This window comes from Aulonocara sp. 'chitande type north' Nkhata Bay, linkage group LG12 (assembly GCF_057382095.1).
Source record: "Aulonocara sp. 'chitande type north' Nkhata Bay isolate Kocher_YH1m ecotype deep benthic linkage group LG12, A_spYH_male_GT1.1, whole genome shotgun sequence".
Classification (NCBI taxonomy): domain Eukaryota; kingdom Metazoa; phylum Chordata; class Actinopteri; order Cichliformes; family Cichlidae; genus Aulonocara; species Aulonocara sp. 'chitande type north' Nkhata Bay.
The window spans coordinates 16,228,507-16,252,255 of record NC_141355.1 but is presented as its reverse complement, the minus strand read 5'-3'; the positions used below and the strand labels follow the sequence as shown (position 1 = coordinate 16,252,255).

At 41.3% G+C, this 23,749-nt stretch overlaps 1 protein-coding gene across 1 annotated transcript in view; it reads right to left on the bottom strand.

The window, feature by feature from the left end:
- Positions 1 to 474: 474 nt before the first annotated feature.
- LOC147317144 (uncharacterized) overlaps positions 475 to 23,749 on the bottom strand; it is a 44,776-nt gene continuing 21,501 nt past the window's right edge. The window contains exon 8 of the mRNA XM_086313076.1: positions 475 to 621. Coding sequence (XP_086169202.1) covers positions 475 to 621 — 147 coding nt within the window. The remainder of the gene's footprint in view (positions 622 to 23,749) is intronic.

Sequence of the window (23,749 nt, the reverse complement as noted above, 5' to 3'; positions counted from 1 at the left end):
TCATACAGAAGGCCAGAGTTTATGACCCAAACTTTGTTTTCATTTCACTAAAAGATAATCGTTAGGATTAAAGAGCCCCATTCACAATGTTGATGCTTCATGTTAAAAGACGTCATGGTGTACTAATGTAAGTTGAGGTGGGAAGGAGAGCATGATCATTCTGCTTTACCTCAAGCTAGATTGTTACGTCTGTCACACACAGTACTACAGACGACACAACATCAAGAAGAACATTTTTTGTTGCCTAAAAATATTCACATACATACAGATCACTAAAGAAGATCTGGTCTTCTTTCCTCTTGGCTCTCTTTTCTTCTATAAACATCACTTTGCTTATTTTTTTTACTAGAAATGACCTCATTCAAAATCACTTCTCCTGTCCACTAATCTATTTGCTCTCGTTCTCCAAACCAGTCTCCCCCAGTGCTCTTTCTTTATATTTACTGTAATCTCTTACTCAGGCTTCAAGCCTCTCTATCCCTCATTTCTCCTCCTCCTCACCACCTCGGGTGTCCCGAAGTCACCACCAGCCATCTGCTCGTTCTGTTTCACCACCACTTGCATCTCGACCCTAGAGGTTTCAGTCATGATCTTCATCTCGAAATCTATCCCTCCAAAACACTGAAATTTTACACATTTTTAATCCATTCTTTTTTGCAGTATATATACTCTTCCCCTCCAAATGAACTCTCCTTATCGAATTTCAATCAATATGCTTGAAAAATGTTTTGTCTTTGCCGTCTTCTCTGCTCTCCCTCCTGTGATACATTGCCTCCTCCATCTCTGGCAAATGGAGCACCGCTTTTCTGACATTGTCAATGCACCATGTTTCAACAGGCCTCCTGTTCTTCTTGAAAATACTTAACATTATTGCTCATCACATCATCGTCATCATCACTGGCTACTATTCAGCTCTGTGACCTCAGCGACCCTGTGTCTGAGTGATCACCTCTTCAACCGGCAGCAGCTTGAATTCAAAATACTGTGCTCACTTTCTCTGTTCTCTTAGTGGTCTGACCTGTATCTCACTCAGCTGTTTATTCTGTAGTCAGCCAAAAGTCACAACAGTGAGTCAAGGCACTTCATGTGGATGCCCCGGGCCTCTGTTTTCATGGACACTGAGGGCCATCACAGCTGCCTTATTGTCCTTACACTTCATCGCTCCAACCTTTGATGGCTTTATGACAGACATTTTGGATGTACCTCTCCCCTTTTTTTGTAGCTTGGTGTTATCTGACATCTTTGACTTGCACGGCACAGGGATTCTATTTTTCATAATGATCCCCGTTCCCTGGTGACCATTTGCTTTCAACATATCCTGTGCTTTGACAGGAGTGAAATACCTGTCAAAGCACAGGTGTGTTCCTCGGAAGAGACCACGCCATCCCGAGTGTGGATTCACGGTGATTCAGCTGCTGGTCTGCCCCTCTGAAACTTCAAAATCCAGCCACTGACCTGATCACCTGACAGCTTTGAACGCCCTTCCACAGTTTGAATAAAATCTACTTTGCCTCACTTGCCCCTCTGCTTTCTGAAGTTTGGAAATCAAAATTTGTAAGTCCTGCCAAATAAATAAAGATGCTTGAAAAGGATTAAGAGGACTCTATGTACCTGAAGTATTGTCATTACTAAACTGGAGTTATGATTGAAGAAAAAATTCAGTAACTCAACTGTTTTCTAAACTTAAAATGTGAAAGCTGTAATTCCAGAGGTGTTGTAGGTCTTATCGCCACAACTGTGGAATTTTTAGAAACTCAGGACATTTCCAGGACATTGACTTCATAGCAGGACTCAAATAGATTTACCCCAAAGATCAAACTTCTCTGGACTCAAAAACATGTTCTTCCATTTTATTTAATTTTTTTACATATATATTTTTTTCACAAAGTGGCAAATCTGTAGAAAATTGCTGCTTTTTTCTGAAACCTTTCTTTTTGAAATTGTCCACTGAATTGAAGTTCAAGTATTCAACTACCTTCTGTGACTCACCGCACTCACGCATTCGGCATTTTTTCCCATCAGTCATTGGTTAGTAAATGTCACTGTGGTTAATTTTGCACACTGTCCTAGAAGACTACTGAAAACACGAAGAAACATTAAAAAAATGTGTAAGCAAAGTTCATAACTTGGTTTTATCTGTATCCGTGAAATTTACCAGTGCTACTTTTCTAAGCTCCCCCCAGCACGCACACACAAACACATGCACGCATTTCTTGGCTGTAACTTCTGCTTTCTAAAAACGGCTGTCATCCATCTTTTTCTGGTCTTACAGACACGTTAACCACAGACTCCTAGCTCATCCATGTACTTACCTCCTATGTTTCATCCTAATGTTTAACCACAGTGGTCTGCGGCTGCCTGTTTTATAGCATGTGATGTTGTTTTTACCTGTCCGATCTCATTTGATGTCACTGAAGATATGAACTGACGTAGACAAAAAGAAGGAAAAGCGTCTTTTGTATTCTCACAAAAATGATGATGATATCACATTGTTACCACGGGCAACAAAATTACTACAAATTTGTCTTAACAGTATGAATGTTTGCACACATTTCTCACATTTGGAAGCTTTTCAGTATTGCACCAAGGCATCTTTCTGCTCCTCTGTTTCAGCATGACCGTAAAGACCTTGAGTGTGCGTGTGTGCTTGTTAGAGCAAAAGTCTGGCTTGGTCTAGAATGAATTTGTACATGATGGCTCTGTCAGACATCCATACACCTCCCGCTACCACACCCAGCAGCTAACCCAAACCTCTCAGACAGGCAGACAGGTGGACGGCACGCGCGGGGGCAGCATGGTTCTGGAGGGGGTGGGTGGGCGATATTGATTCAGTGTCTACTGTACTTGCAGAGAGAACAGAGAGGGGGCCAACGGCGCTTTTCTTACAAGGCTAACTCTGGACCAATCTCATCACACGTTCTCTCAGGGGACAATTTTTTTTAACCTTCTCCCCGTTTTCTTTTCCTTTCACTCTCTGCATTGCATTCATTCTCTCTTTCATTTTTATTCTGTTAAGGCAAAAAAAAAAAAGGCAAAAAAAAAAAAAAAACAAGGTCGACAAAGGTTGTCCTCCCAGCAGTCAACAGAGAGAGGAGGGGGTACAGATAGCTCTCCAGAAGACAGGCCTGAGAGCCGAGATATCCCACAATGCAGCTGATAAGAAAGTGGGCCATATAACCTTTGCTGGGCACGTGACAGGAATGCAGATGGCGGACAGCGTTGGGAAGAGGATGGGGATGTGGAGGAAAGATGCTGCTTCTGCGGCTCTCGCTCTTGAAAGATGAAGTCAAAGTCGGGAAGGGGAAGAGGAAGGGGGGGAGGATGAAGAGGAATGGCCGTGATAAGCAAAAGAAGATGTTAGCTGCCAGAGAGACAAGGAGGATGAAAGAGAGGAAAAGTGAATGAAGAGAAGAATAGAGGGGACGAAGAGGAAGCGCTGCGTGTCATATCTCACTGAAAAGCTAAATAAACTTTATTGACTTTATTCCCAAAACCAAAATCTCACCTGGTCGGTTTCTGAAGGGGGTTAAAATGTCATAATTGCAGTCACCTGAGTAGTCACCAAGCAGGAGGTGAGACTTTTTGCCAGAGGTTTGACACAAGTGAGAGATGTTGGGCTTTAACATGTGGATAGTGTTATGATCAAAATCATTACATTTCCTAAGCATAATCAAAAAGCAGTAGAAAAAGAAAGCAATATTACAAAAAACAAAAAGAGCATGTCAACTTTGTCACCCTCCTCTGCTGACTCACTTGTTGCTGCACACTTTCTGAAACCTACAGTTATAGTAATGAGACAAGAGCAATGTTCAGTTTGGTTGCCCAAAACCTGTATCTGCAGCAGTCGAAGTGGACAGAAACCTGGAACACATAAAGACCTGGGAACACAAATCTTGAAGTATTACGTTACAGCATTCTATTTATTTTTTGATAAAGTGTAGTATTTGAATCCCCTGTTCATAATTAGCCTGTCTGAATGAAATCAATTCGCACTGTTGCTTTTTTGCTCAGGCATCGCAGGGGACCATATCCATGGCAATGCTACATTCAGCAGCTCTCTTCCCAGCCATGTGCTAACACATATCAGCTTGATTTGCTCCAACGTGGGAATAATTGACCCTGAACAATTATTACTCTGAGTGCTCTCATTTTTCTTCTCCTCAGCTTCCCGCGGCCGTGCCTAGCGGAAGGCTCCCCTCGGTCTCTAAACCGAGGACTCGCTGCGGCGCGGCAGAATCCCCGCGAAGGCGCTTCACAAATGAAGTTCTCCTCTCCATCTCAGGAGACTCCGTCGCCATTTGTTTTCATTATTTTGACAACCCCTTTTTAAGGAGCGCTCCTCTTCAGCCTCCTCTTTGCCTCTCTTTCCAACGCTCCCTCTGTGCCCCCCCATTTATTTGGAGCTCATCCCGAGTGAGGTGCAACGATGTGTTTCAGTCACAGCTCTCTGCCTCAGAAGACATGGGGGGAGTGTGGGGGGGCAGCAGAGAAGCACTTCCTCATCTAGATAAATAGACACCTCCCAGCTCTATCTCTTTCTTTCACTTTCTCAGTTTTTTGTAGTGAATCTTGAAAGGTTCTGAATTTTCGTAGACCCGACTCAGTCTAAACTGGCTGGGTCAGATCGGCTTTTTCTGCAGCTTTAGCAGCAAGACGATATCGAACCACAAAAGCGAAGGGCTGAAGAATAAACTACCAGTTCCCTCTGGTTCCACGTTCATTATTTACTTTTCAGAAAATGTCTCCATCCTGCTGGAGGTCATACCATTATACCGATAAATTGAGGGTATGCTAATCACCATTTTTTCCCCTCCATGAATATTCATCACAAATCATATTATTCAGTATCACCATTACCTTAATTGTACTGTAATCAATGCTTAAACTGACATTCTCTTTGTGCCTGTTCGCACACTGAGAAAAATCAGCTGAAAGGGTGGAAAATATAAGAGCCCAAATGCGCGACTGAAACAAAGCACATTCCCAGACATGTTCTTGTTCAAGCCAGCGTTTTCTTCTCAGTTCCTAAAGTGAGGTACCAAAGATTCTTAAACAGACTGATTTGTATATTCCTGAAACAAAGACCTCCAACATCAACACTTCATCAAGGGTAAACAAATCGCCCTTTCTCTCTTCTGATTTCACCTCCGCTGCCTCGTGCGTCCTGTTTCAAAGCTGGTCTTGATTTGTATTTGGTTTCACTTCTGCCTCACGACCGCAATAACAGGGCGATACATGAACTCAAAAGGAAAAGTTAAAATCTTGCGGCAGAACAGGCTGATCACACATCTGGCTGATTGCTATACAACCCAGCGTGCATATGGGTGGAGCTGTGCACACAGTACTATGCAGTGAGTGTTCAGACAAAGGGAAAGCAGTTGCTGTAATAATACTTTTAGTTGTATTTCTTTTTTAACATCTTTCCTGACCTTTTTACGAATTACCGTGACACTATCTAATTTGCTAAAAGGGCCTCCTTTCTTATGAAATGTCAAAATCATCTCAGTTTTACAGATTTAGAAAGTTAGCAGTTCTGCTGTCGGACAAAGATGGAAACATGCCATCCTGTACATTTCCAGGCTAGTTCCACAAAACAGGAAAGCTGTCTTCGCTCTGAAAAATCAACATTAATTAGCGAACGATCTCTCAGCTGGGTCAGGCTGTGTTACTTTGCAGATTGGACCTCGGTTCATTCACAGCTCTGCCACGCTGTCAGCGTATTCTGGAACCATTTCAGGTGTGGAGCCACAGTTTTGATACAGATCAGAACTGTCTGGGCAGCGTTTTTGTGTTTCATTCATTTTGAATATAACAGTTTGCGGCTTATTAAAAAGCTTTGAGACTGTTCATGAATATGACAATCTTTTGTGTCACTAACCCTACGCCTGCATTAATTAAACAAATATTTCAGCTGTCTGCAATAGATTGGCGACTTGTCCAGGGCACATCCTGCCTCAGTGACAGCTGAGATAGATGACCTTGAATTGGAAAAGTCAGAGAAAATGGATGGATGGATATTTCAGCTATTGTTGCATACAGTATCATATAATATTGTGATTTTGTCTTCAAAAACAGAATGAGAGAGCAAGCAGGGCAAGAATGACGTCATGTGTCTGGGTTTTTGTGAGTCCTTATTTTATATTCTCTTTGTGTCTTTTGTCCTGGCTTCCTCCGCTCACCTCCAACCCAAGCAGCAGAAAGCTGCCTCTCCCTAAACCTGGTTGTGTTGGAGGTGTCTTCCTGTTAAAAGGGAGTTTTTCCTTCCTACTGTTGCCGCGTGATTGCTCATAGGGGGTTGTTTGATTAGTAATTTCCTTCCTGAAAATGATCAAACGGGTTTTCACCCTGATGTAAATTTATGCACAACAGGGCAATTTGGGTGTTTATTTTGACAGAGACCCCTTTGCCCTCCCATGGTCAGTGGCAGCAGCCCTGGCCCTCTTTGCACAAGTTTATCCCAACACATCTTGGGCTCCAGGTGGGCCAAGATGCTGTCTGCTCGGCAATGCGTGCAATTTTGTCAAGGACATGCCGTCGAGCAGCCTCATTCCCAGGGTGTCAGATGCTGCTGTTTTGTCACAACTGGGTTTATGGCAATGTGTGGGGATTCAATCCATTCTTTTCACACATGGGTACTTGTAAAGAATCCCCTGGCACTGCATTCATTTGGTAAGCATAATTTTTCAATGTGCAAATGTTAATGTGGTGAAGGAGTGTGTTTTACAATCCAAATTGAAATCTTTTTCTGAACCGAGCCAGCGAATGAAGAAAAAATAGTTCATAGTTTTTGGCATCTAAGGGTTGGCAACCAGTGATCTCATTATTTTTCCCACAACATTAGGAGACAATCAAAAACTACAACTACAAACTGAAAAGAACTAAAAATGGGATTTGCTAAGTGAGCAGGGAAACCACTTCATCATTCCTGAAGTTTTCTGAAATGACAGGCTCTTAGAGGCCAACTTGCTTCCTCTCATTAAATCCTGTAAAGTAAGTAAATCCTCTTCTGTAAACTTCCCTGTCTGTCTTCCACATTTTGCCTGTCTGCAACCTGTATGTGTCAAATCTGTAGGTCATCACAATGTCAATAAATTTATTTAGACAAGCTTATACATGTCTGTGTTTGGAGTTTAGAAAGTCATTTGTTCCTACATCCTATATCTAGAAAGCTGTGCCCAAAGAAAGTAAAGGATGAATAATGATAAATATAAAATAAATTTATTGATACATAAACAAATTAATTATATGCATTGCTGACATAAGTCAGTCTGAACCCAGTACATAAAAAATAGCAGAGTCCAAAAAAATTGACTCATGAGATGAATCTCTTGACCTAGATGGTATTTTTTATTTTTATATTTAGGATTTCTACACAGCTAAAGTTGTAACATAACTAGTTCTTAATCACAAAATTTGTCCAAGAACCCACAGCATGTTTATAATATCCAACATTGTGTCTATATAGATGTGATTCCCTAGAGGATATAAATTTCGTGAAATGGTTCAGTAAATAATAGGATTACATACTAAAAATGTATATAATCACAACGGGGCAGCAGGGTTACAGTAAGGAATGAGCAGAAAATGACAAAAATGGGAAGGAGAAAGAAAGAGCGAGGCCGAAGGTGACAAAAGGGACAGTTTACCACCAGCGTTCTTTTGCTTGGCAGCGAAGCAGAAAAGTGAATTACCCTTCTACTCCAGCACTTCTTAATCTAATATATCCGATGAGCAGCTTCAGCCCCGGATTGGGCTGGGGTGTGCACATTCGTGCTGTGTCACAAAACATTAGACACTATCGCTGCTATTCATTTCTTTATGGTAATTCTGAGGCACACCTCTTACTATAGGCACTGAGGGACATCACTCTCCAGTTTTTCGATTTTGGATACTTTATTGGGAGAATTATCATCCATTGATGTATATTTAGCTGCCCTTTGTCGAACCTCGGAGGAATTTGCAGTGACTGATTGAATAAAAGGGCATACGTTTCTGTTACTCATATATTTTGCCTTCATTTTTGTTTCCCCAGGAAGGAACTTATACTCAGGGGTAATAAAGCAATATAACTGTGAACTAAACTAAATGGATTTCAATGTTAGTTACTGCTGTCCTAGCCCAGAGTCCATAAAGCAGCACAATTTGTATCTTTTCTTATGTAAGGTTATACCGGCCAGTTTTCCATCCAGACTTAGAAAGTCAAAACAGTGGCAAACTGCCAAATATTTACATGGCCTAATGGCTGTGTGAAAGTGAAAAGGTTACTTGGTCTTTACCCTTTAGAGATATGATAGAGCAAGCTTTATGATTTTCACTTATCAGCAGGTAGTTCAACCATGAGATGCTTATCCACGGGTTTAAGGCTGCCACTGAGATCGTTGTGGGTGGTGACTTTCTTGTTGCCAAGTGTTAAGAGTTGCTGTATGTGCAATGGGTGATGGGACACCCTATAACCTGACCCCCGCCACCCCCCACCCGTTTCCTCATAGCGAGGCAATTGGCAGGCAAACAGCTGCTTGGTCGAAGCGGGCTGCATATCAATGGCTCTAATTAATTGGATTAATGGAGAGGGTTCTGGGATTTGGGGAGAGGCTGGAGGAAGCATTTCAGTGGAAACAGAATTGCCGTCCCCGAGGGCAGGGGGGTCGTGAGGGAGCTAGGAGGGGGCACACGACTGAATATGGATGAGGAAAAATTGAGTTAAAACAGAGGAGACTGCGGCATTCATTAGACCGCCCACCCTCTGAAGTAGCTGCTTAATATGCACGCTATTACTATGCAAATCAGTGATAATGAAACGCAGAGGATTTTTTTAATCAGAGGAAGAACAAGCAGATGTTGGGAGGGCTTGGAAAGAAGTGCCATGAGTCTTGCTGCATGATCTTGTGTGCGCGCATGTGTGTGTGTTATTGTCTGTGTGAATATGTGAGCGTATGTACATACCAGAGCTGGAAGGTGTTGAGTAGTTCACTGAAAAGGAAAAAAATAATGTAATCAGTCCTTTAAAGCAGTTATACTTTGAGCAAACTATGTGTGAACAAGTTATCTGGCAGCTTCAATAAAACTGATTAGTCTTCTCTGCGGGAGTTACATTAAGAAATCAGAATTAAGAACAGGTTATTTATAGGAGAGATTTGCGTGGGTACCTTGGGGAGAGATAAAGCTTGATGGACTCATACCGAAACAATCTCTGCACTGCCTACAGTGATATGGTAAATCCCTGCAGTAGTCCTCCCCAACTGAAGAGTCAACATTGGGATACACCAGCTGTGCTGGATGGTCTGGTCCTGCTGGCAACAGAGTTGAGTGGTGTGTGTGCATGCTTACTGAGCTGCACAATGAAGTGAGAATGATGTTGTGTGTTAGTGGCATCACATACGTCACTAAGTGTATGTATGGTCTGGTAAAGACTGCTGTACGGAAAGCTTCTCCCTTTAAGTGGCTCCCTGTGGCTCTTTGCTCTCACAACCTAATCAAGGCATTTCTCTGTGGGCCTGTTACATTAAGTGTTCACTCAGCACAAGTGGAGGAATCAGGCAGACTAGATGAAGTCATCGATCATCAGGCAGCTGCCTTTTAAGCACTGGGTGCCTCGCAGCGCTGTTGGAGCATGGTGGTGGACAGGCTCCATGGACAAGCCTGGTTGCTATCCATTGGTATGTTTTCCATTTCCTTTGTGCTTCAAATAGATGCATGCTAACAATATGGTGAATAGAGGCATGTTCATTCAATCTATTAGACATCAATGATAAGGGCTATTTAGCATTTATATTTCATTGATCAACTTTTGTTGATCAAGTTTTTGTAGCAGCATAGTTTGCTTTGTATATATATGTGTGAAATAAATAGAAAAGAAACCGAAAGAGGAAAGATGGAAGTAAACAAATTAGTGTCTCAGCTCTTTGCCTCAATATATTGTTGCCATTAGGTGGAGAATGTCAAGTGGGTCCTCCCTACTAGGCTGTATAGAATATTACAAGACTGAATCTCCATCCTGTTTGACTCCCCATGGCACAGTAATAACAACAATCTAATGATGCACAATACATCAGGTGAACTGAAGTCCCACTATCCCGGAGCCAGGCTGGAATTTGATCTTCAGCTTGATAATGAGAATGGTGATGATGATGAGGTAGCTGAGTGATGATGATGGTTGTCTCCCTTGTTAGTGTGTCTCCGTCCTAATTACAGAGGGTTATTACAAGGCTGGATTTAAGAGTTACTGTAGGTAGATCAGGCAGACTTAGATGGACCTGACTGATTAACGCCTTCTAAATAAAAATTAGTTTCTGCCATAGAGATCACAGCTATTATGGGGAATTATTTTGCAGCCCAAAAGTTCTGTGTGAAATACATTAAATTAAATGTCTTATTCAACTTTCAACAATTTTAACAATGTAAAGAAATAGTCATCATAGATTGTTTGGTCTAGGAGAAAAGTAGTAACAAGAAAGGACATCTAGAACAGCACCAGTCACTTTTTATGCTAATAACTCAGAAATTGTTCATATTAGAGTGTACTGTATTAGTTGGAAAAGGGTATAGCAGAATTCTAGACCAAAATGAAGCAGGACGCATCACCATGCTGTAGTATTGGTGATGCGTCCAAACCCTAATGACATAATCTACCTTCGTAGTGTCCCCATCAGAAAAACCACATATCTTTGTTTTAACAGTTACTCGTCATGATCAATAAACTTCATTTAAGTGCATTTAAGTATATTTAAGTTAACTTCAGTCCCGCAGATCTACAGACCAGTCAGCGACTATCGGGAAGCCACTTGTCACTACTCCTGCAGCACCCTCTGTGTGACAGATTTCACCTAGCAAATACAAGCAACTGCTTGCCAACCAGTTGAAGAATTCAGATTTTTCCCTAGTGACCAGAGGCTGCCAACTGGCCTCTAGGCCTGTAACTCTGAGGCCTTACTCATGTAGGCAAAAAATCCCCAGTATTCAGAGCCCTTGACATACTTTTAAATAAAGAGAAAGTGCCCGCAAGATAATTGGCAAGACAGTCTAAGAAATACTGTGCTTTCTACTAATACCATAATGTTATTTTTCATCTACATAATGGGTTAATGTGCTTAAAATTGTGAAATGTATCCATTTGACCCGATATAAGTGTTGATATTCTGTGATTTCAGTTCATACATGATCAGTGAATTTTCTGGGTTTATGACTGACATGACAGGGTGCGTAGGCTAAAAGTCTGCATTGGGAAGCAGTGGTGCGCTGCACTTATTACACTCAGAAAAGGAGCCACTGAGCCACAACACTGATAAGTAGGGCTTTTGGCTGCCCCTCGCAACACTGAGACCACTTCAACCAGCCGAGCCCTACAATGGACTCAAACAGTGAAGGTCAAAGAGGATAAACCCAGCTATGGTCTGTCGCTCCATCGGGATGTCTCAGCATGTGTGTGCTTATGTGTCGGGCATGAAAAGGGGCACATAAAATTGTCACATAGCTCAACACACAGACATAATATTGAGCTGCTCTTGCTCACAGTTTCCACTGTCACTGCCTCCAGTGCTCACAAGCTGATTGCCTTGAAAAATAATGCCCCTGTCAAAGGTCTTCAGCACCATTTAGTTGAGCTAAATGCCACCTTTCTGCCTTTTTTTCTGTTATCAGCTATGAACTCAGATGGAGCTGCAAAGCCAAAATTAAGATTTCTTTTAAAATGTATAAATCACTGCTTTAGTCTGTACATTTACATCGACTCTCTAAGGGAATAAACTGGATGGAGTAATCAACATCGATGCTGTGAATGAACCACATTGCCTGATTTATATAACCACAGCTGCTGATACAGCACTTGACGTTTGCTAGCATGGTGGCTAAATAGATATGAAGTCACTTAACTATGTCAGAAGTTTATGTGATATTGTTCTCTGTAGTACAATCTGTGTGAAGTTTCGGTGTTCTTTGATTTTTGTTTATTTTGTTTATTTATTTATTTTTTTTAGAAAGGGGTGGATGATGGGCATGGACATAAAATCTATTTGGATGTGTGTTGGTGTGTGCATGCCTTGGTTTTTCTTTGTTTGCATCTGGCCTTGGCATGAAGGGGCCGGGAGGTTTGGTCAGTGAGGCGCTAGCTGATGTCAGCTGGCCAGTGGGCACATGGTTCAGTCGCATCAGATTGCCATCACTGGACAGTTTTGGCTCTACACTGATGTGCTCACGCTCAGTCTACTGTCTCCCTCCATCCCCCTTTTTTCCATAATAAATCCAGCCTCTTTGTCTGCTTCACTATGCCTAGATGTGGATTTCTGTAGTGGCAACACTTTGGAACTAATTCATCACTCATTTTAAAATTACCTAACCAATTATTGCCAATGTAATACCCAACTAATTCCAAACAGTTACACACAAAGCCTTGGATTGAGAGGATCAGTCTGTACAATATGCAGGTGGTTCACAGTTCTAATTTCACACAAGCCAAAATCTATTTACTTCCAGATGAGCATGTTTTTTTCTGCTTGGACCTCCTTGATATCTATTCTGCTTCAATTAGCAACAGATGCCTCCTTGCAGAGCGCTAACCCTAATCGTACGTGATGAGCAATGCACATCGCCCTGGTGCTGCATGACCCTCCTTCAGCTGTAATGGGGAATTTTTCCCAAAGCCCTTTTCTGACACCATCCAAACGTACACACATACATCCCGTGCTCCCCGATATTCGAAATAAAGGGGTGGCTGGGGGCACCGCAAATGGGGCTAGTTTTGTGACCGCAAATTAGCTGCTATAATTGCATATCCCTCCCCGTTCCCATAATTTTTCAGGCCTGCTTGGTGCGCTGAGGAGAGTTTGTTTGTTTTGGTGTCAAGGCCATTTAGAATCAAAATGAGGACCTCCAGTGCACATGTGGACCCCCAAGCCAAATGGCAGTGCCATAGCCTTAAATAGTCCTGCCTCAGCCACAGCACAGTCTGGTCCAGAGGGAGACAGCGAAAGAGAGCTGAAGTGCAAACTGAATGAAAGACTTGGTGTTAAGCATTTCCCTGATTTTCGTGGTTTCTCCTGCTTGCTAGCATAAATAACCAGCAAGAAATTTGTGGGCCCTGTGAGGCAATAAATACCTGAGAATCCCTGACATATTTGAATCATCATTCGTTTAAAGAGTCACTCAGCATCACCCTTTCCCAAAGTAACTTTTTTAGAGTGCTGTTATCCATGTCAAGGTTTTGTGGAAATACAGCATTTGAGTTCATCAAGACGATTTTAGTTCTAGTTGCCTGCACCACGCCTGCGAGTGAAATCAGCTGCTTTTACTGTGAGGGTGCTGTGTCATGCAGATATTTTTTAATACCATTTATTTTTATAACAAACAAATTCATATTATTACTGGTGGTCCTTGTTTCAAACACTAATATCACTGCCATCTGACTCTGATATAGAAACAAATTCCATCATTGCCATCTTAGGATTTCAAGAAGTGTGGAGCTTATTGTTTTACAATAAAATGTGTAACTCTTCAAAACCCTCAAGCTTATTGCGGAGGCTTAAGCAGAGCTTACATGTGTGTGAGGCTGCGTAAAAAAAAAAAAGAAGCTTTGCGTGCTTCCAGACCACCAGGCAAAGGAGTAACCCAGTGTTAGACTTACTGAAAAGCCAATTTTTTCTTATTTACCAAAGACAATGACTTGCAGATGATGTTGCTCCCCTCAAAAATGTGCAAGCTAGCAAGCAACCAAACAAGCATAAATCACATTAATTAGCTTTACAGCTGTAGTGCGGTCCTGTTGATGCCTCAGTGGCTTCAGCAAGATAAGAAATCCTTATGCTATAGTGTAAATACAAACAGCAAATCAAGATTGAACAACAAAGACCAATTAGTGCTTTGGGTTGATAATTTAGGCACACGTTTAGATTAATTTACTCTTGAGGATCTGGAAATAAACATCTGATTCAGTCCTATCTTAATCTAAGTCCCTAAATTACCTGAGTAAATCTTCTTTATCCTGGGCTTTAACTGTGATTTCATTTTGCTCATTTTGCCGTAATTGTGAACTAAGATTTGACTGATAAATATTTAAAGAGGGTAACTTTAAGCAGGATTTAAACTTGTAAACATGTACAAAACAAATATTTCATATCAATGCCAGCTTTGTTCCGTATCAATTTGACCGAGCCTTATTCTCTTTCATTTAGATTATACTGCCTGCAGAGTGACTTGCAGGCATTTGCATAATGCAAACAGCGCATTCGCAAATTCGTCAGACGCTTTCAACAAACCTTTTTGTTTCTGTTCATCGATCTGCACACAGTGACTTAACAAAAGTATTGTAAATTTATTAAAAATAAAAGACTGAGTGACCCTATTTCAAAGTTGGTATTCTTCACTTTGTACATGGTTGAAGCACCTTAGACAGAAATGCCAGCCTCAAGTCTTCCAAAAAAAAAAAAAAACCTTCTGTGATACCATCAGTTGAATCTTCGAACTCACCCGAGCTGAACTGGGAGTGTCAGTGCACAGCAATTTTTATTGTAGGTCTCCACGGAGATGCTTCTATTGAGTAGGATCCACATTCTTGCTGGGCCACTCCAGGACCTTCACAGAGCTTTCCTGAAGCCACTCCTGTGTTTTCTTGGCAGCACATTGAAACAGAAACCTTTGCCACAGCCTGACACCTGGGGCATGTTTGAAAAGGTTTTCACTGAAGCCCCCCTCTATATTTGTTGGTAGTCCCTGTCACAGGAATAGAATCCCTATGCTGGGAATGATGCTACTGTGTTTGAATGTAAAGGTGATATTATTGTGGTGATGCTCAGTCCCTGGTTTCCACAAAAAGCATCTCCAGTGCTACTGATAAAACTACACCAGGGCATAGCAGTAAGGGCAAAAAAACAAAGGATATGAATGCTAATGTAAGTGAGATATTATGGGGTCAGGAAAACAATTATTACATAAATTTAAAGATGACTCTGAAAGATAAAATGTGAAAGCTGTATAAGCTGTATAAGATGCCCTGAGACCTCAACCACCTACAAAAAACCCCAAGCAATCAAAAAAAATTTGATACAATACAAGCAGACAAGAAATACGCCTTTTTTAAACACGAATTTACAAAACTGGTGAAACACAATTAAATCATCCTGCAGCAGATATAATAATATCAGAATCATGTGATTTGCATGTTTAGTAACTCCTCTGATGGATTCTCGGCTTTTTGAAAAGTCACTATGGCAACCATGTCCTGTGGACATTTCCATTGTGGCATTTATTGAACTTGAAGCATTGCTGTTTATCAGATTTCATACAAATGTAAGTTTATGCTATAGACAGAAAGATAGATAAATAGATAGATATATACAAAATAGATCGATAGACACAACAATCTCATCAAAGCATTGCAGCATGGTTTCAGAGTCAAAAACCAAAGCAGTGAGCGTTTGCCACTAAAGCTGTTGACAAAACCAGAAAAGCATTAATTATGAAAAATTATGGACCTAATTTATCACTTTAAATAAGTCAGTACCACCCACATGACAGCTTGTTTCCCTTAAGTAAATGTTTTTTTGTTGTTGTTGTTGATGATATCTGGCCCTCCCTGGCAGGTTGTGTGACTGAGCTTTGGTTTAAAAAAAAAAAGAGGAGGATTTACAAAAAAAGAAGAACTGGAAGTTCTTCACTGAAGTGTTCTTCCTAACATTGCAGTCTTGCACCTCTTTGCACGTATCGTATGACTCATTTACATAAATGGACCATTTCAGCTGAAGGCTTTCTTGCTAATGCTTGTCTCTGGGACTAAATAAAGACTGGGCACACACTGTTCATGACTGCATCCTTTGTCCACCACAATTAAAGACCACATTGACCACTGCTGGTCAGGTCCCTAAGAGCTATGGTCACAGAAAATTCCCAGTGGTCAAAATGTTCTCTCTTTTTCCAATTCACTGTGCATCAAAAGAGGTTTGACTGTTTAGATTATGAAAATAATAGAAGACGCTTGTGTAGTATAATAGTTTATTATAAGTGCTTTTGGTTGTTTATGCTGCTTTTTTTCCATTTAAATAGCTGAATTTTTAAAAGGGCCTCAACCTCAGCTATAGTTGTGGAAGGATGAATCTTTTATTCCTAATTTTAAACATAAACCTGTTTTTTATTTGATGGCTAACTGACATCTAGTAAAGATAGAAAAAGCCAGGGTTGTAACGTTGTGTTGATATGGCGTGTGCTCTCACCATGTGCTGATATTACAATTATCTGGTTGTATCCCTGATCAGCTCCATGTGTTTTCAGGAATGCTGTTTATCTCCAAAATAGAGAAGCTTTGTTGCTTCCATGAAGAACATCCAAACTTAAGCAAACTTTGTAATCGTTCTGAAATGAAATACTCGAGTGCATGTGTCTCTTTTGAACTCATGCTTTAGTAATCACTCGTTTTCACGAACAGTTTGCGAACAGTTGTAAAACAAATGCAACGTTCACCTATAGTATACATGACAGTCAAGTTTTGTCTGTCTGCAACTCATTTACAGTCAACAGCCGTTTTGTTAGGCACACCTAATTATATCTAATCAGCCGGTCACAGGCATTTAGGCAAGTAGAAATGGTCAAGACTACTTACTGAAGTTCAAATTGAACATTGGAATTGGGAATAAAGGTGATTTAACTGACTTTGAACGTGGCATGGTTGTTAGTGCCAGATGGGCTGGTCTGAGTATTTCAGAAACTGCTGATCTCCTGGGATTTTCCAGCACAACCATCTTTAGGGTTTACAGGGAATGGTCCAAAAAACAGAGAGAAAGTATCCAGTGAGCTGCAATTGTCTGAGTAAAAATACCTTGTTGATGTCAAAGCTGAGAGACAAATGGGCAGACTTCTTCGAGCTGATAGGAACACAACAGTAACTCAGATAACCACTCATTACAACGACAGTATGCACATGAGCGTTTCTGAAGCAGATGGACCACAGCAAAAGAAGACAACACTGGTTCCCACTGTGTTCAACTAAGAATAGGAAACTAACTATTTCACCCAGAGTTGAACAACAGAAGATTAAGAAAACACTGCCTGAGCTGATGAGTCTCGGTTTCTGCTGCAACAGTCAGGATCAGAATTAGGTGTAAATAACATGAAAACATGGATCCATCCTGGATTGTATCAACAGCTCAGGCTGGTGTGACATGGTATGGAACATATTGTCTTGGCACACTTTAGTCCTCTTAGTACAAACTGAGCATTGGCCAGTGAGTGTATATGATACTGTATTGGCAAATATGTTTGTTTACCATACAAGTTGCATTCATGGGAGGCCAGGATAGACACAGTCTATGATTTATTGATAAATTCCACAAGAGTCACTATAATTTGAGACTGTTGAATATTAGGTGTTTATTTGTGGAAGTAGTTCGTTATGAGTTTGGATTGCACTTTTGCCAGTAATGTGTTTGAGGGTGCTTGTGGGTGTGTGTGTGTCCCATGTTCATGCTGCTCTAGATGATGTAGATTGATGTATTTTTCCTAACCAGCATGCCATGAATCAGTCGTGAAAGGGTTGCTTTGCACCATAATGGAGAAAGGGCTACAGATATAATTAATACAGTTCTTAATGATGTTAAGTGTAGCAAAGCCTCTAACAACCTTTGTATAATTCATGACCCCTGTGTCACCATTCTTCTTCTTTTCCAGGGAACATTCCCTCCAGTGGTTTTTTTTTTTTTGTTTTTTTTCTGTGCCGGGAAAGTTGCTGTTGCCGCAGAGATGAAGCAGAAAAACATCTTTCTTTGGAAGCAGCAGAGAAACAGATGAATGTTAAAGACCGTTCGCCAGAGCCAGTCGTCTTCTCGTGTTTAAGGCTCTTCATCTTTTTTGTTATTCCACACATTTTTTTTTAATTTTTTTTTTTTTTTACTGAAAATTGCAGCAGCTGGAGAATAATAAATATGTTCTTAGAATTCTACTTGTTTTCCACTTTGTCTTCGAGGTACAAGCGGCAACATGTGCTTCGGGGTATAAATACCCAGACAGATGTTGAATTAGTAAAGATTTTGAGCAAATGGCCTGCTAATTCACAGACTTACAAAACCACAGTGATAATCACATAGCAGTTTGTTCATCTCCAAAGCCTACAGTAAATGCTAATCTGTGCCTGAACTCGCTTTAAAAAAGTGATCTCATCGCGGCAATGATGGCTGTAATATTTTTCTAAAAGTCCCTTTGAGTTCTGCCAGTGGTGCTGCCTGTGCTCCAAAAATGTCAGTCACGCTGAAGAGGTTAACCCTGGCCCTGTAAGAGAGCTGATGGAATATTACACAAATAGATGGACTGTATCTGATCCCAGCTCAGCATGTTGTAAGACCATCCTATTCCAATCTTTCCTCTCTCTGTCACCTCATTAAAAATACAAAGAGGGTAAAGAAGGGCCAGTCCTGAGCAATCTCCATTAAAGCTGCCAGTGAATGCAGTGGCGTTAATGTCATTTAATGCTGTTTCATCTGAAAAGCCACATTAGACTCAGATTTAGTAATCTGGGTTTGCCCATGCTCGTTTCTGTGATGTCATTATGCTAAACTGACCTTTATAGCCAGATTAGGAGTAGTGGAGGGAATAGAGGGAGGTATTGGAAAGGGAATTAACAAGAAATGAAAAATGGTGTATTTAGCATATGGATGATGAAGTATTCGGCAGCATTTTCGAGCGACATCGACTATGACTCAAAGGGAGGAAGACAAAGTGCCCGTCTTTGATCAGAGTCTTTAAATTAATGTTTAGCTCTTTCAGGAATTCCTGGTGCCAAATATTTACTTTTTTCTTACTATAATAAGTCTGAACACCCCCCCCCCCCCCCCCCCCCCAACACACACGCATAGGAACACACAAAGAAAAAATCCGATATATACAGTACAAAACCGCTGGGTTGCTCTAAATCCACTGCACTTTTTAAGTTCATTTGTTCCACTAAAAGGTTTTCAGATTCTTTTCAGGCTCCCTGCACTCCCTGCAGAATGATTCCTGTTCTCTTTACATTTGGACAACATCCATCAATATGAGCGGGCTGTGCATATCGCTCTTGAGACAAGGACGTGCAGCACACTCAGCAATCCCTTACTTCCAAACTTGTGGAGCAGAATAAGCACTTAGTTCTCTTTACCTTATACACTAAATCCCAAGAGACAGACACAAACATTACAAGAGTGGCAAAAAGGTTCACCAAAAGGATGATCAAACCCAGACTTAATCTTCAAGTTGTGCTCATATTGATCATCTTGGCATGATTAGAGAAGAAGGATAGAGCTGTTGGCTGCTGTTACAGCTTGGATACATGACTATCAGTTCATAAACCGACCTTACACACTCGGACCTCCAAACACTGGTTGAGACTCACATAGAGGCGGAGGTAATATGTAAACAATGGACAAAAGTGTAGAAATTCCAAATTCTAGCCGGGCTTTTACAGATAATAATAACAGCATTCAACCATCCCTGATAAATTATAGCTGCAGTAAAGTAAAAAGATGTTGCATGTAGGATACGAGTGGAAGAGGACAAAAAGTCGCTGAACATAAAAAACAAACAAACTCACCTATAGATTAAACAAATCTAAAGAAAGGCAAAAGTGTGGCACTGTCAGGAGTGGCGGAGAAATGTGTGAGGCTGGTGCAGGACATGTATGAAGACAGCAAGACTGTGGTGAAGCGTGCCGTAGGACTGATGGTTTGGAGGTGAGGATGACATGAAGGATCAGCTCTGAGCCCCTTCTTGTTTGCAGCGGTGATGGAGAGGTTGACTAATGAGGTCTGGCAGGAGTCTTCGTGGACTCTGATTTTTGCAGATGGCATTGTGATCTGTGTAGAGTTGAGAGAGCAGGTGGGGGGGGGGGGGGGAGCCAGGAGAGGTGGAGGTATGTATCGGAGAAAATAGGAATGAAAGTCAGTAGAAGCAAGATAGAAAACGTGTGTGAATGAGAGAGAGAGAGAGAGAGATATGTGTAACAGGGATCTGCAAGGAGTAGAGATAGTGAAGATAGATGAGTTTAAATACCTGGGGTCAACCGTCCAGAGCAACAGAGAAGAGACAAGAGAGGTGAAGAAGAGAGCGCAGGCAGGGTGGAGAGGGTGGAAATGAGGGTCAGGGGTGGTTTTTGACAGATGGACAGAACCGAGAGTGAAATGTTAGTAAAGGTGTACGATTTGGAGATGGTGGTAGGTCTTAAGCTTCCTCTTAAAGTATCGACAGTATCCATAGATCTTAAATCCAGCGGAAGCAAATTTGAGCCACAACATCAGACCTTTAATGGCGACCTAGGTGAAGCTAGCAAGCACTGATCAGCTGACCTCAGAGACTGTTAGACATACAGTTGAAGTAGTTCACTAATATACTGTAAGCAAGCAAGCATGGTCTGACCATGAAGAGCACTGAAAGCGACCAACAGAATTGTAAATTGAACCCTAAACTTTATGGTGAAAAGTTGAACAGCTACCCACTGTGACAAGGGAGCAGCCGAAAATAGCTTTGCAGGGACAGCTTGGATCGAGTACCTCACAGACAAAGATTACAAGGTTGAGATAGTTTGGACATGTGCAGAGGAGGGATAGATGCTGAAAATGGAGCTGCCAGGCAGGTGGAAAAGGGGAAAATCACAAGATTCATGAAGGACAGACATGCAAAGGGTTGGTGTGACAGGAGGATGCAAAGCATTGGGGGAGATGGACCCAAGTGGTCAGCTATGGCGACCCCTAAAAGGAGGAGCCAAAAGAAGAAAAAGGCAGACAAACCATTTGGTCATAAAAATACATAAACTGAAACTGACTGACTTACATAAAAGAAGCAAACGTGACTCTTCATGAGCACTGCATACACCTGACGCATACCGAAGCCCTTCTTTACACACACACACACACACACACACACACACACACACACACACACACACACACACACACACACACACACACACACACTCTAAAAGCAGCTCTTGTCAGGTCTCGTTCCTCCTCTGCGAAGATGATAAGCGCTTACTGCACAGTGGGCAGATTCATCTTACACTTCCTTATCATGTCATTATCACAATGTCATGTCATTATCATAATTATCATCATGTTATGTTCTTCCAGGGGGAATGTAATTGATGGGTCAGCTAAATTCATGTCTAAGGAGAAGGCATCCCCTTGTTAGTGATCTCTGTGAAATTGCCGAGTGCGCATGTTTGAGGCTCGCGTGTGACCAAGGTGAGGCTGTCAACAGTAAGCTGAGCGCTATGCTGAGACCACCAGGTGGTGGTGTTGGTGGTGGTAGGTGGGGGGCACCTTTGATTGCAGAGTAAAACTGCAAAACACACTCAGCGCTTCAAACAAGACAGCAAAACAATTTCCCTCAGACAGGCAAAAAGAGATCCAGCCGAGTCTGTCTTCCTTTCCTTCACCCTGTGGGACACTGCTAAAAATGAGCGCAGAGCTCTTTCAGTGCTGGTAAATGGACCGCCTCCATCCCCCAGCAGAGCCACCATGCCTCACTATAACAGTCAATCTCCTCTTCAATTGGGCCTGTCTTCCCCGAAGCTGGACCAAGATTCAGAAACTATTTATCTCTGAGTTAGTTTGCATGTATCAGTGTGTTTCTATAGCACACTTCAGTGCCAATACATTTGGTATGTGTAGAAAACGGTAAAGACAGGCAGGTATGAGATGTGTTGTCATACTAAGTCACAATATTGTCTTTCAGTCTGTCAGTCAAAACAAACTGTAAAAATGCTGTAAAACAACCACTTTTCTCCAGCTAGTGACGTCGTCTTTGAAGTCAGCAAGTAGTCAAGGTTTTCTTGCACGGAGGAATTTTTGGCACCCCTCCAGGGAGGTTTAAGCCAAATGAAAAATTATAAGAACTGAGAAAAAAATGTAATTCTCTCCAAATGTGTGTATGAGAAATTCATCAAATTAGAGTGGAAAAGCGGAGTATGAACTTAAATCCAACATCTTTGACTTCAGCCGTCAACCTAGGCTAGCACCAGGTAAGCTAGCTAAATATATTTGTTTACTGAACCTAAAGGCTCCTTTTACGAGTACTGCCATTTGCACATCCAGAATAGGGCTGGACTCTTCCTGAGGTTTCAGGTGTAGTATTTAATCACAGTGCCTCAGTCCACAACTACATTTTGTTTTCTGACCCCTCCCATATCAAGTTATGGTGGCCACTGTAGGACAAATCATAAGTAGGCTGTTACTGTGCTGTGTCCACGTGTATTTACTCTGGATAGAAGTATGATACGAGTTGATGTGTCAGATGTGTCACTTCTGCTCACAGTAATTGTGAGATAAATTGTTGAGGATATTCTGAACTTTTCTGTTGTGAAGAGCTGCTGTTTTGGTTGTGTTAGCTGCTATTAATCGGCATTAGTGAAACATCTTTGAAGTGGACATGGCAACTAAACTGTCATTTGATGTGAGATTATAATCAAACTGTTTACCAGAGGGAACATGTGATTTTTAGGACACTTGAGCCTAACATTAGCTGCCATAATGTTAGCTTGATGTTAGCCAGCTGTTTTTGTTGCTTAAGTGACACTCAGTCTGCTCTCCTGAGACGCAAGGGTAGCAGGTCTAATCTGCTGACAACAAGTATTACTACAGTATCGGGAATGAGAAATAGTAATAATAAAAAATGAAATAGAATAAACATGTTTATGCATGGTTTCATGTTTTAGAGTCCTGATTTCAGCTTCACATAAGGCAAAGTGGATGAGGTGGAAATGAGGGAGGAGAAGGAATACTACGTATGTAGCTGGTTTCTACAAAAACACAATTAGGTGAAAAGGTGATGTCCACTTTGTGCCATGACTGTATTCAAGATGGGGGGGGGGGGGCAGCATGGCAGCTTCCTCAAACCAGTGCTTCTCTTTTGTATTTTACATTGATTACTTTTAAGTTTATGAAAATAAATGGAGTGCATTATTTTTTAAGTTACTGCATGTGCTGAAATGTCAGAGTATAGCCTGAGACAAAGCATTGCCCCAGTTTACCGAGGATGTGAGCTCTTTGCTCCTGAGATGTTGAACTTAAAAAGCTAATAGTTCATACTTTAAAACCATCATTATTATGATTCTCTGTGAGGCCAAAACATCTCTTCTTCTTCCTAGCAGTTTATATCCCGCGATGCAGGGTCCGCTATTTTGCATGCCTTCCTCCACTTCTTCCTATCCAGGGCGTCTTCTGGTGTAACATTGGCAGCCTTCATAGGCAGGCCAAAACATCTAATTGTTTAAATGATATTTGACCAACCACATGAGCATTTTTTTAACCAACAGAAGATGATAACCATCTCAAATCTTCATTTAAGTCATATGACATTAGACACGTGACTCGTGTGGAATAATGACTGTGTCTAATGTGACTGCTGTCTAATGTTATAATTTGGGACATTCCAGCCCTGAAGATCTAGTATTCTATCTTTTTAAAAGTTAGATTTTTCTCATTATTACAGACACTTATGGACCACAAGCCAAATACTACAATCCATATACTAATGTGAAGAAATAACAGAACAATAGATTTCCGTCAAATAAGTGAATCCACTAATTACCTTTACTGAGCGTGGACTAATTATACTCATGCATAGTCATCCTAAAGGCCCACTGTGAGCAAGAAAAAATCTCTGGGCAGCGTCTCAGCAAAGATCAGAGTGACAAAGACAACGGCAGCAGAGGGAGTGACAGTTATGGGTACAGGAACACTCCCTATGCTCAGTGTTCATGCACTATTCCATCATTAGCCAATGAGGCTCTCATAAAAGTGAGTTA